Source organism: Oxyura jamaicensis, chromosome 2, assembly GCF_011077185.1.
Source record: "Oxyura jamaicensis isolate SHBP4307 breed ruddy duck chromosome 2, BPBGC_Ojam_1.0, whole genome shotgun sequence".
Lineage (NCBI taxonomy): Eukaryota > Metazoa > Chordata > Aves > Anseriformes > Anatidae > Oxyura > Oxyura jamaicensis.
In genome coordinates, this window is record NC_048894.1 from 30473824 (window position 1) to 30487343 (window position 13520).

General features: G+C 35.2%; 1 protein-coding gene across 4 annotated transcripts in view; it reads right to left on the reverse strand.

Annotated features, from left to right (window-relative positions):
- Positions 1-13520, reverse strand: part of AGMO (alkylglycerol monooxygenase) — a 203776-nt gene that overhangs the window by 111710 nt on the left and 78546 nt on the right. For all 4 annotated transcript variants that reach the window (XM_035318412.1, XM_035318411.1, XM_035318413.1 and 1 more), the window contains exon 5: positions 7591-7686. In XM_035318412.1, the coding sequence (XP_035174303.1) occupies positions 7591-7686 (96 nt within the window). The remainder of the gene's footprint in view (positions 1-7590; positions 7687-13520) is intronic.

The window sequence follows — 13520 nt, forward strand, 5'->3', positions numbered from 1 at the left end:
CTATACAGTTCCAGTATTTTTCATCAGCTTGACAAATACATGCTAGAAATGGGGGTGAAGGGGGACGGGGGGGATGGACACGGGACAGAAAGCAATAAATCATATTCCAGCCCTGAAACAAACCAAGATATATTGAAGTGCAGCTCTTCGCCCTTTTCTTTAAAAAGACAAAAATATAGTCAGCATACTACACCTTATGTTTTTAATAAATAAATGCCTTTCATATTTTCTTTTACTTTTGAAGCCATAACTGATTAAAATAGATTCTCATTAAGGACAAGCTATGAGCAAAAACCAAGGTTAATATGTGCAAACAATGCTAAAGAGATGGAAAATTAGATATCTTTTGTTTGTTTGTTTGTACAGGGTATGATCTCTCTAACTTACGTCCATATTATTGTGGTATTCTTTCATTACTTTATTAACTTTACTTGGTAAATAGGTTGTTTAAATTTTTCTGCAGTATTCAAAAAGTACTGAAATAAGCTGCACCTCTAAGTAGTTCATTTTACTTTCATCTTCATAATTGTCCAAAGACACAATTGACATGGGCCATCTAAATAAAATTCTTGAATATGATTTTTGGTTTTAGGGTTTCTGCAGGGAGATTAATAATAGTCAGAGCCACTACTGTGACCCATAGCTGCCTGTTGCAAGAATCTTTGGTGCGAGGACCAGAAGCCAGCGATCAAACTCAAGGGTTTAACAATTAGGATGACAAGTCAAGTTCCTGCTTATATTCTTGTCCCATAAACTTTTCATTTCTTGCCTCACAAGTGACCCATCTCCAGCAATGGAAGGGAATAAATCCCATGCACAGATTGCTCTTGAATGAAAATGATTGCAGAATGGTGAACTGCTGAATGTATTAAGCAAGCTCATTTAAATGACTTTGATATTTTTTAAGTCTCTCTTTATTCTGAAGTTTAGTTAAAAGAGAAGCTAGATAAGAAAAACTTATCATGTCAGGGCACTGCTAGGTAGTCTCAGATATAAAAAACTGCTAAGGAGTACTTTTAAAATTTAGTTTAAATTGGGAGGTTCACCCTGGTGCTACTAAGTTGTAAAATTGGCACTTCTTATCACCATTAAGGTCATAGGTGCTAAGGAAAGAACTCCTAGCCCCATGACTCTATATTTTTATATAAACAGTGATTAAATAGTGTTCAAGTACAGGCAACACTTGACAGGACAGGAGCACTGTACTCTCCTGTGAATGTTTTATTTTCTCTCTCTTTGCTATTCTTTTTATTTAAAACAAAAAGTTACTTTAAATATCTAGAAAGATTTTTAGACATTTTTAAATTTAGATTTTTCACACTTATTAATGGGGGTGTGAAGCAGGGAAAAGTGGAAGACCTTTTCCACTTATTACTAGTATTTCCACTTAGTGATAGTGATGTTAGATTTGTACTTTTCTGCTCTCTGAAAAGTGCAATTATGACAAGACTTTCATCCTCTAGGTTGGTCAGAAAATCTATTAAGTTATTTTGGCACACACTCTGGACTGAAGTAGTAAAATCTGCTTCTTAGAATCATGGTTGAGTTTTATTGTCTGTATCGTGTACATATTCTACCTTAAATAAGGTATTTTTATCTCCCTAGTATTTAATGATTTATTTGCTTTCCTTCTCTCCACAGTAAATGCTCAACTTTCAGTTTGTGGCAGATGAACAATTATTATTATCATTCAGAAAATCAAAAAAAAAAAAAAAAAAAAAAAGAGAAAACAACCATCATCTATCAGGAATACACAACTTTATTTTGCAAAACATTTTTTTTCTTTATGCAACTCAATGATTGGCTCATTTCCTGTTCATTTTAGAATAATTTCATATATCTTCATAACAGTGAGAAAATCCAGCTCTTAAAAGCCAGTAGAACATCAGATGATGTGACCTCTTTTTAGCAATCCCAGATGAATCATCTGGGTCACTATGTTATCAGATATAATCTTAAATATCAGACTAGGAGAGTGGCTGCATATCTCATCCCTAAATTAGATCCATCTTTTTATGATTTTTTATGATTTTTTGCAAAATTCTTGTGAATGGCTTGTGAATTTATATTAATATTTTGTAACCTGAAAAGGCCAGATGTGTGTGTTTATGATTTGAAGGGCACATCAAAGTGCAATTAGTGCACTGAATTAAGTGACCAAATTAAAGAAAATAAGATTGTTCTTTCACTAAATGAGCCCACATATTAGAATACAGAAAATGGAAGTGAAAGGTTTGGTTGGCATTTGCTATTTGAATTCAAAATGAATTTCTAGCGAAAAATTCAAGAGAGATTACAATTTCCCAACTATACTCAATGCATTAGATTACCGATTTTACCTTTTACTGATGACTCTATCTATTTAAAAACAAAACAAAACAAAACAAAAAGCCAAACGTTTATCTTGTCCAGCAAATTGAGTTAATCACATTTGGTTTCCACTGTGATCCATTCGATAGCACTTCTATACGTTTTTTCTTTTTTTTCCAGAAAACTTCTACACATTAAGCTGAACTCATTACTCATGGACCGTATAGGAACTATTCACCGTACACTAAACTGAGGACAAGTATGCATCTTTGCAAACTTAGTGCCTTGCAAATTCTTTTTTTTTTTTTTTATTTTATTTTACTTGCCAGGAGTAATCTTCCTCCTACTCCACAAAATAGCCACGAAAAAAAAAAAAAATATATATTTTCCCATTGCAAAGACTTGTACACATCACAGTCAACTAAATTTTGTAACATAAACTCTATTTTAAAACTGTTACTTTTTGTCCACTTAAATATCTTATCTATTTTCTAAAGCTGTCACTTATTTATCACATTGTCCTAAAGATATTAGATACTTTCAACTGCCACTCATTGGACTTTTGTCTTAAATAGTTTTTGCTTAAAGAGACATATATGTCCTCTAGATTTTCAAGATATGGTTTTCCAAGATAAGCTTTTGATATTGATATGGTAATCACAGGTGTACTGCTTCTTAAAAGAAGTACATAGCACTTGTATGCATTTTTATTAATGTTACTTGTCTTTTTAATCTTTTTTTTTTTTAATTTCCTTATTGACTACTTACATTTCAAAAAGCATAGAAGATTGTTTCTGAATCTGGCTGTCTTCCTAGGTAAGAGCTGATAACAGGATTCTTTTCATGAAAGAGCGAAGTCTTCACAATTTCACTTTTTTTTATATTTTTTTATTTTTTAATTAAAGAAAACAGAGCTGAAGCAGAAGTCAGACCTGCACGCAGCACACAGTGTTGAATGGGGGGGTGGGGGGGGGGAGGGAGATGGCAAATACTATACACTTCCACAGCAAGCATCAGCTTTACCAAATCAGTGCTTTCTGATTAAAAAAATAAAAATTAAAAATTGGCCTTTCAATTCTCTTTTGCCAGTCTCCATAAGGTGCCAAAATATTTCCTACTCCTTTCTTGTTCTGTTTTCACCCATATTACTCCTGGTTTATAGTAGCACTTTTTCTGCTTTGATGAGGAAGGAAGACAAACACGGGAAAAGAGATGCCTTAAGAAACCTGAGTTCTATGAATATGGTAAAGGGCATAGATTGCAGTCTTTTCCTAAATGAGAAAATGAAACAGAAACTAATGCATGTCAAAGATCACACAGACAAGAAATAATCTACTGCCACAATTAATATGAACACGGATTGATTCAGTTGATATTTTCCAAATACAATTTGACATCTCATAAAAATTATAGCTAAACCAACAGAAACTAATTTCTGTTTTTCACAGGTGTCTATCAAGTTATAAACGCACCTAACTTATTGGTTGTAATAAATGCATAACGGAAGGATATAGCTTAATATGAGCCACAGACCTTCTGAATCACCTGTGAAAATAAACTGAAATAGAGTATTTCTGTCTGTCAGTAAAAGTCCTGAAACATTTTGTGGCTTCTGAAAAATTAGATTTTTTGTATTTTTTGACCAAAGGTCTGTTTTTCTATTTATTTTTTTTTTAAACTTCCCTCATGATGATGTCTAGATGAGAATGGCCTAGTCATAGAAACATTTCTCCCAGTCCATTTAAGGCAACATCTCATTCCATTGACGTGATATGATTGGATTGAACCAAAAATAGTTTTCTCTTGGATTTATTATCTTTATCCACAACTAAAAAAAAAAAGAAAAAAAAAGTTGTTTTTTTTTTCTTTCTTTTCTGCTTTCTCATTTAAATGAGCTATTATTTCAGATTGCCATATATACAGTGTGATAATGAAGAGAAGCAATGAAGAAAAAAAAAAAAGGACATCAGATAGCAGAAATTTTTCTATTTGGTAATTGGTGAATATAGTTAAATGAAAGCACGTAACTTATTTAAGTCACACAGCCATTTTCAATCTGGGATACCCACCATTTATTAATAATTATATAAATGCTTTATCTGTATCAACAGCCCCTTCTGGTTTTGGTGCTAAAGATCTTTTATTTACTAAAATATGATATAGTATAATCCTTGTTCATAGTGTTTAGAATTCTGTTCTATTTTACATAAAAGGTCAACAGCTTACTGAGTATACAGGAACTAGGGAAGTCTGAGACATTTTTGGGAACATTTAGGGAAGTCTGAGACTTTTTATATTTGTGATTTGGTATACTGTCTTTGAAGGAATATATGAGCTACCTGAGTTAAAATAAAATGGAGCACTCCTGATATTCTGATAGGAAAGTAGAACAAAAATTGACATGACAAATATTGAAGAAGGCTAAAGCTTTAATACAGGAAACTTATCTGAACATTGTTTGAAACAACAAGTTAAAGTTTTGGAAAATATCAGGGATCCTACTTTGGCTATGAATGTCCGCTCTAGGCTGAAACATGACATGCAAAGGTTCAGCATAGCACATTTTTTTTTTTTCAATTATTAAATTCAATTTGAGTTATTTCTTTAAACAATAACAGCAAAAACTCAAACCTCAGCTGAAATAAAATATCTTCCATCAGGAAGTTTCATACAATTTCATTCTTTCCTATTATTTAAATATCATGTATCTTTTCTTTCATAAAACATTAAATTGTGGACAACCTATATTAAGACTTTCAGTGCTATGAAAAAAAAAAAAGAAAAAAAAAAAAGAAATCTATTACTATAGAACAAGGCAGTTTTGCTGTATCTTACTAGATTTTATTTTTCTGAAGGACAAAGATGTGTAATCAAAAGTAGTGAAATTATGGTTTCCAAACATTCTTGACTAGTCAATATGGGACCAAATGTTGCCTAAGGAAATATCAATACTGATAAGTAGTAATAGAAATCTGAGGATAAATTGATCATTTCTTAACAAATCCTCTTGCATTTTGGAAGAAACCTATTACATCTTGTAATGGCAGAACATGACTGAGGAAAGGCATCTCCACAGGACCCCTTACAGTACCACACTGTATCAGCAGCCAGCATGGGCTCCCAGAGGACACCAGAGCTGCTGGGGATGATGAATCTTGTAGTGTTCAGAGCAAGGTTTAGCAGCAGTCACTGAACCAGGATCACATTTTCTATAACGTGGCAGGCCTGCAGCCCTAGGGAAATATGTTGAGGAGCTGATGGAACTGAGAATTACATAAAGGATTTTTGGTTTAGTAAAATGTAAGATACTGTTAAAATTTAGTAAAATGACTATTAGAAAAAATATTAGAGATGTCAAACCTCTAAAACAGTTAAACTGTAGCAGTTATCGCAAACAAAAGCAAAGTGAAATTGTTAAACGTCAGTTTGACTTCATCAAAAATACTGGCTAATATAAACCTCCATGGCTACAATTGCTGCTACTATTTCCCTTTCTTTCCCTTCTTTTGTCTGTTAGGTCCCTGTCCTCAAGAGCAGGAAACGTTAAGAAGTGGTGTAACCCTATTTCTATTTTGACATCAGTTTTTATCTTAAAGCCTAATTTCAACATATTTCAACTGATTTCATTTGCGCTACAAATTCAACAATTTCAACATTAAGAATGTCTCCTTTGTAAACAAAGATCTATGTTTAGATCAACTGGATCAGTATAAAAGCTACGCTGTTTTTCTACTGATACAATAAATTGGTAGTAAAGAGTACTTATCTTTTTATTGGGACTGAAATGTATTCCTGTTTAGACTATGGTCTAAACTTAGCACATACACTATGAAGCTTTCCTGTAAGCCCTGTGAAGGATTTAGCACTTTAGAGGGGTGTAGGTAATTCATAAGCCTCTGAAATTGACTCTAGAATCTTTATACACACACGGTGACACCAGTGCCAGGATTCATTCTATTACTTCTACGCACCAAAATATTAGAGGCATCTCAGATGAGGTAAAAATGTCTTCAGACAGCAGAGAAGTAAGCGAGGCAAGTATTTTACTTAAAACACCATAAAAACAGTTTGGAGATCCTAAGATACGGTCAAAGAAACTTTGCTATCATGATACTCAGAGTATTTATTTAGTATAATTTCAAACTGTTGGATCAAATTTGCTCCAAACATTTTGACAACATTAACTGTGTACTGCTTGAGTTTATGCCAGTTCTGGTGATGTTTGTTACATTTTATTGTAAACCTTTGCTATTCATGTAATGTTGCAGAATATGAGACACATATTAATGGTTTTAGAAATTTGCCCAATGGAACTGTAATGCCAACATAGAAGTTTGTTATTGGGCCACTGTAAGTATTTAGTAGTTGTAAGTACATCTTAGTAGTTTTTTTTTTCTTTCTTTTTTTTTTAATCAAGCACACAGAAAAGAGAAAATAAAAACAGTAATTTAAGCAAACCAGTTACATAAAATAACAAATATAAATATACATACTCTTTCCAAAATAAATGTCCTATAGATTACATAATGAACCTACAGAGGGAAAAAAGCATCTGAGTAGTGAGAGTAATCAAGATAGTTAGAGTGTTGTAGAGTTAATTAGCCTGCAGCCAAGCAGGGGTTACCAACATATATGCTACTGCCATATAACATGCAAAACTTTTAAACACCTCTACTGTAGTGAGAGTGGAAGGCTGTCCAACTACCTGAGAAGTATGGAAAACTACTTACAAATTACAGTGGGTAATTAACTCTATATGTATGTAAAATACATTTTGCCTATACACTCAATAAACAAATAAATAGGTGCAGTCATAAGCAAATAGCTATTAGATAACTAAGTAACATTTTCATCTGAGAACTATTTCCATTAAAAAGGAAACAATATCTTCAGTTTTAACTCTAAATAGTCTTTAAGAAGTACTGTTGTTTGGATTTTTTTTTTTTCCTCTAAAATATTTATCTTAGAAATAAAATAAGTTTCAGTATCTGCCAGAAATATTTAATAAGCTGCAAGATAGGAAAATATTATATTAAAATACTAAAAAGTTTTGATTCCTTACAGTTATTATTATTATTTTTAATCTAATTGGGACCAACTGGCCTCATTGCTTCTTATAAACTTAGCAATATATTCAGCAAAAGGAATAAAAATGAACAGATGTTTCTCCTTAAAGAAGTCAGACAAAGATTTTTCTTACACAATAAATCAGCTGCTAGCAGATTTTCAGGACACTGCTCCAGGCTAACTGTTTAGGTATGGCTTAAAAACTTAGTTTACCTCTGTATGTATCCAAAACTGGTAAAGTAGATTAAACTGTAGATGAACAGCAAACACTGATGGTGGAATGAAAAGAGCCATTGGCAAATTGAACATCTGAAAAGTTAAAAAGAAAATATTATATTTATCACACTAAAGTTGTGGTGACATAATGAAGTAGAATCTCAGGAGCTCAAAGCACTGCATAAGATAATTTCATCTGCATAAGATAATTTCATCTTCTAAAGCTTCTGTAATGTGGACATTATATAGAGTAAATACTGATTATTATGTTACTGCTAGACATGGAATAGCAAGTGGGACAAATTTTAGTGGTAGTGGTTTACCAAAAGTCATAAAGTGAGCAAGCAGCAAAATCAAGAAAAGAACTCAAAAATCCTGAGATGAGACATTTATTCTTTGCCCTATATGTAGCAGGCAGCAACGTATCCTTGACATGAAGGCTTTACTTAAAGGGGAGAATTATCACAGAATAAGCAAGGTGGGAATTTATAACATTATAGACTTTCCATCTGAACTCCCTCCATGAGCATCATCATGGTAAGGCAGTTTGCTCCACTTTCAAAATTAATTATAAATTCTCATCCTAACTTCCTCACAGCATCTCTCTTGATGCCCTGATATATTTCTGGGTTCTAAAGTTGTGCTGGCCTGAAAATAGTTTCAGAAAATTGCCATGTTTTCTTACAGAGTGGAGTCCCAGTCATTTCCCAATTGGTTGCTTAACTGGCTGAGCAATAGGATGAGACTTACAAGACATTCACATGTAAGAAGTGAGTCTGCTTTCATCAAAACAAAGTTCTGTTGTTTTGTTTTGTTTTTTTTCTACCTGACCTTGTGTGTCAGCTGCACCGAGAAATTAGTCCTTCCCTAAAGTACAGATTCAAATTCCTATTGTCTGCAAAAAAAAATTACACATATTATATAGTATTTAATTACGATATTCCCACAGTTTTTGTCAAGAGATCTACCCAATAGGTAAGACATCAAGCTGGAGCTATGAAACAAATGCACTCCCATCTCCTTGAGGTGACTGATGCTCTTGGGAAAATCACCACAGTGGTTTCTTACTGTCATGAGTACTAAGGCCCTCCAATCTCAGCTTGGTCTGCAGGCTTCAACACCGGAACAAGACCAAGGCACTGGAAAGAAACCTTGTTTTAATTAGTCTGATCCTTGAAGATTGAAGCACTTGTGAACTGTTTATGAAACAACAACAAAAAAGAAAAATATATTAATGTGAAATTTTCACATTCAATCTCTAAGAATCACTTGGTCTAAGTAAACTCACAAGAGTTCATATCAACTCTTACTGAAGGTGGGAGCTAGTAAATGCCATCATGAAGGTGGGGCATTTAGGCATGAAATTTTGGAGTAGAGGTAGTTATGAGTTAAATACTGCAGATCAGACTGCCTTATGCACAAGATTACTGAATAGAAGAAATATTTTCAAACACATGATTATCCATGCTCTGAGACAGAAATGCAGCATAACTCTCCCACAATTCAGAAGAAATAACCTCAACACTGGCATAGAGTCAGTCTCGTCTAAGATCTTTTTGCTTCCTGCCACGAACCTGAGTCCTCTTATAATTTAATTATTAAAAGTGGGGGAAGCTCCAAAAAGAAAGGACTGGAAGATATTTGTCTCACAACATCTAGGGTGCTAGCATGGTTTTTTCTCAAAGGTCATCTTACAATGAAGCCAATGAAGAAGTAGGACACGTGGCTGGTAAAGCTAATGCAGTTTTCTCTTATTACTGATTGTACCTGTCTAATGACATGATAAGAGAAGGAAATTTTCAAAAGGAATGGAGAGGAAGTTGAAAGTAAAATAAAATGAAATAAAAAATAAAATAAAAATAAAAAATAAAAATAAAAATAATTAAAATAAAAATAAAAATTGTGTTGAGATTATGCAGGGGATTTGTTGCTGGATTTAAAGTAGAGTTAAAGATGATATGCTTTTTCCCTAAAATTAACAGACAATTTGACAGTATTTACAGATGAGTCAGGCAAAGGAAGGATCATATTCATATTTATTTTCCAACCTACTTTTCACAGTAATTACTAGAAGTACTCACCACCTGCTACGTGGTGAGATGAGGAAAATTTTATATAAATGTATAGGTAAATTTCAGATTGACAAGGGAGAATGCTTTCCTAACTGCCTCATGTTTCTTTGCAATGTAAGCTTAATTTTGGACAAAAAGGATTTGAAAGGTCATTCACAAAATCAGAACCCATAGGGAGAAATGAAAACTTCTCTTAAAAAAAAAATATAATAAATAAATAAATAAATAAATCTCCTACTTATGGTTCCACTGCAACAAGATCAATGTCAGTTAAAATAAAAATAAAAATCACAAAGTACTTTTTCACTGGAAATGCCAATTCACTAAATCAAAACATTTCATGGGAACATACCAGCTTTCACTAATCTGTAGGAGAAAATCTTTCCTGGCTCAAAGATGGAATTTCTAGTCAAAACTCAAGAAAAAGTGTTTATCACACTCATAGATCTTTTCCCACTTGTGGGTTCAGCAGCAGAGATTGAGGCAGAGCCACAGTAACTGATAACCTGATGGGAAAGGCACTTATTGAGGGGGTGGAGATGAATTCATATCTGGGGCTGCTGCATCACAACTATGCCTCAAGAATTAAGGAATTGGCCGTTTTGGAAGGATGTGTGTCCACCACATTATTATATGCTCTCTGAATTGGTCATGCACTATTTTTCTGTCTCTCTTTTGTAAGCAAAAGCTTTAGGAATGAACTCCCTAAGGAAAAAAAAAAAGGAAAAGTCTGAAGATCCTGAGGTTTAGCAGAAGGGCTGTTTCCCAAACTTAGATCCAGTGTTGAGTCCACCTCTCTCCATGATGTGTCTCTGTGGCTACCTGCTGATCTTTCAGGATCACCATCAGCACAAAGTGAAGGGGCTGTGGGACACAGTGAGGATCCACAGGAAAGCTGCCTCCATGGCAGCTCACATGGGGTATACTTTTGTGATGATTCCTCAGAAAATAAAGGTGAGTTTAAAAAAAGCATCCTTTACAGATCCGAGACCTGTCAGACTCCTCAATAGAAAAGAAGTCAACTCTGTGATTCTGTTGGAAAAAAAGTTACCCTGTTGAAATTTATATACAAACATTTCTACTGCATTAAAATCAATAAAGCATAATTAAAACCTTAGTACAGTTTAAAACTATCAAGTTATTATGGATCTAATATTTTCAATTAAATCTTACTCTTGGAGGAAAGTTAAGAACTGGTATTTAAAGAATTAAGCAAAAATTTTTCAAGGTGTATATGCTACATTATACTTTCACAATTACACTTTAACTATGTGCTTCATCAGTAGCAAAAAGGTATACAACCTTAACATGCTGATGTTCTCTTAAAAATGAATATACATTCTTTCCATCTATTTCCTCCCCAGATGGGCTTCAAAAGCATCTCTCAGTCTAACACTAGGTCTGCATCATCTCTCCTCTACTGGACAAAGGGAAATATTGTGTGCAAATGGCATGAAGTAATAGAAATTTGGTTCCAAGTTCAAAAGTACATTTCACACCACTAATTTTAGTTAAAGTATGCTTTTCTCTTTTTCATTTCAAATCTTTTCAGTCAGCACAAGCACAACCCATAGAGACTGATATTCTAATTTGTTTATCTTATACTCCTTAACTTAAAACACATACATATCTGGCAACAGAACAGTCTTAATATTCCACATCATCCACCACAACTTTCTCACAGTGTCCACAAAACTGGATCTGAAACTGCATTCAACAGTACAGTTTCAGTGACATAATTCATTCCCAGAGATTAACTAAAGATTTCACTGGGTTTCAGTTTTGAGGCATCTATGGGGTTCTGGACAAGTCTGGCAGTCCGAATAAAAATAAAAGTAAAAATGCAAGAATTAGCAGGAACAGTGCTTGTGCACATTTAGGCTTTGAAAGGTGTAGTAGTTTTCTTTCTCCAAAAGTTCAGGGAGAAGAAAATCTCCATATTTATACTAACAAAATGTTTTGGTTAATATCAAATATTGGCAGAAAAAAAAAAAAATTGCACACAAAAATATTATGGATTCTATGTTGTCTTCCCTTTGTTCAAAGCAAATCAAATTTAAATACACATATATTATTTGACAAGTGATACTAGTGTGGTCCTGAGGATGGTCTCTAGAACCTAAAATGGCCAGACACCTTGGCCTTCCTGAATATTTTGTACTCTCTGAGGTATCATCCTCAAAACCACTCAGGCAGACAAAATACTCATAAACACACCCAAATGTACACACACAGGCTTTTTGTCTTTTTTGAATTATTGTTCTTGTTAAACATTTGTATATATGGTCCCAATGGGTAAAGTGTACAAAGTTAAATCTTTAACATGGCAGTATTTACACAGAAAGTGGGGCTGTGACAGAGATACTTCGACTATTCATTATGGCCACTTAAATTTGTGGAAATGCTACTAACATCAGATGAGCATTTTATGAATAAAAATAATAATTTACAGATAATATTTTAAGAAGAAAAACTAAGAGAGAGTTTTCACAAGTTCTAGAAAAGCCCATTTTTTTGGAACCTACTGCTTAAACTTATCTGATGTTATGTGCTTGAAACAACTAACAACAGACTAAACCCATTCTCAGTTATGTGAACATAAAATGTTTTTATAAATACATCAACACAAAAAGGAGGACTAAGGAGAATCTCCACCCTCTATTGGATGTGGGGGGAAACTTAGGAATCAGGCATGAGGAAAAAGCTGAGGTGCTTAACGCCTTCTTTGCCTGAGTCTTTAACAGCAAAACCAGTTTTTCTCTGGACGCCCAGTACCCTAAGCTCGTGGAAGGGGATGGGGAGCAGAATGCGGCCCCCACAATCCATGAGGAAATGGTTAGCGACCTGCTACAGCATTTGGATGTATGCAAGTCGATGGGGCCGGATGGGATCCACCCGAGGGTACTGAGAGAACTGGCGGAGGAGCTGGCCAAGCCGCTTTCCATCATTTATCAACAGTCCTGGCTATCGGGGGAGGTCCCACTTGACTGGCAGCTAGCAAACGTGATGCCCATCTACAAGAAGGGCCAGAAGGTAGACCCGGGGAACTATAGGCCTGTTAGTTTAACATCCAGGGAAGCTCATGGAGCAGATTATCTTGATTGTCATCATGCAGCAGTTGCAGGGCAAGCAGGCGATGAGGCCTAGTCAGCATGGGTTTATGAAGGGCAGGTCCTGCTTGACGAACCTTATCTCCTTCTATGACAAGGTGACATGCTTAGTGGATGAGGGAAAGGCTGTGGACGTGGTCTACCTTGACTTGAGTAAGGCATTTGACACCATCCCCCACAGCATTCTCCTCAGAAAACTGGCTGCTCATGGCTTACACTTTGCGTACATGGCTTTACACTGGCTTTACACTAGCGTATACTTTGTTGGGTTAAGAGCTGGCTGGATGGCTGGGCCCAGAGAGTTGTGGTGAATGGAGTCAAATCCAGTTGGAGGCCGGTCACTAGTGGAGTCCCCCAGGGCTCGGTACTGGGACCAGTCCTCTTTAACATCTTCATCAATGATCTGGACGAGGGGATCGAGTGCGCCCTCAGAAAGTTTGCAGACGACACCAAGTTAGGTGCGTTTGTCGATCTGCTCGAGGGTAGGAAGGCTCTGCAGGAGGATCTGGGTAGGCTGGACCGATGGGCCAAGGTAAACGGTATGAAGTTCAACAAGGCCAAGTGCTGGGTCCTGCACCTGGGGCACAACAACCCCAAACAGAGCTACAGGCTGGGAGATGTGTGGTTGGAAAGCTGCCTGTCAGAGAAGGACCTGGGAGTAGTGGTCAGCTGAATATGAGCCAGCAGTGTGCTCAGGCGGCCAAGAAGGCCAGCAGCATCCTGGCTTGCATAATAAACAGCGTGG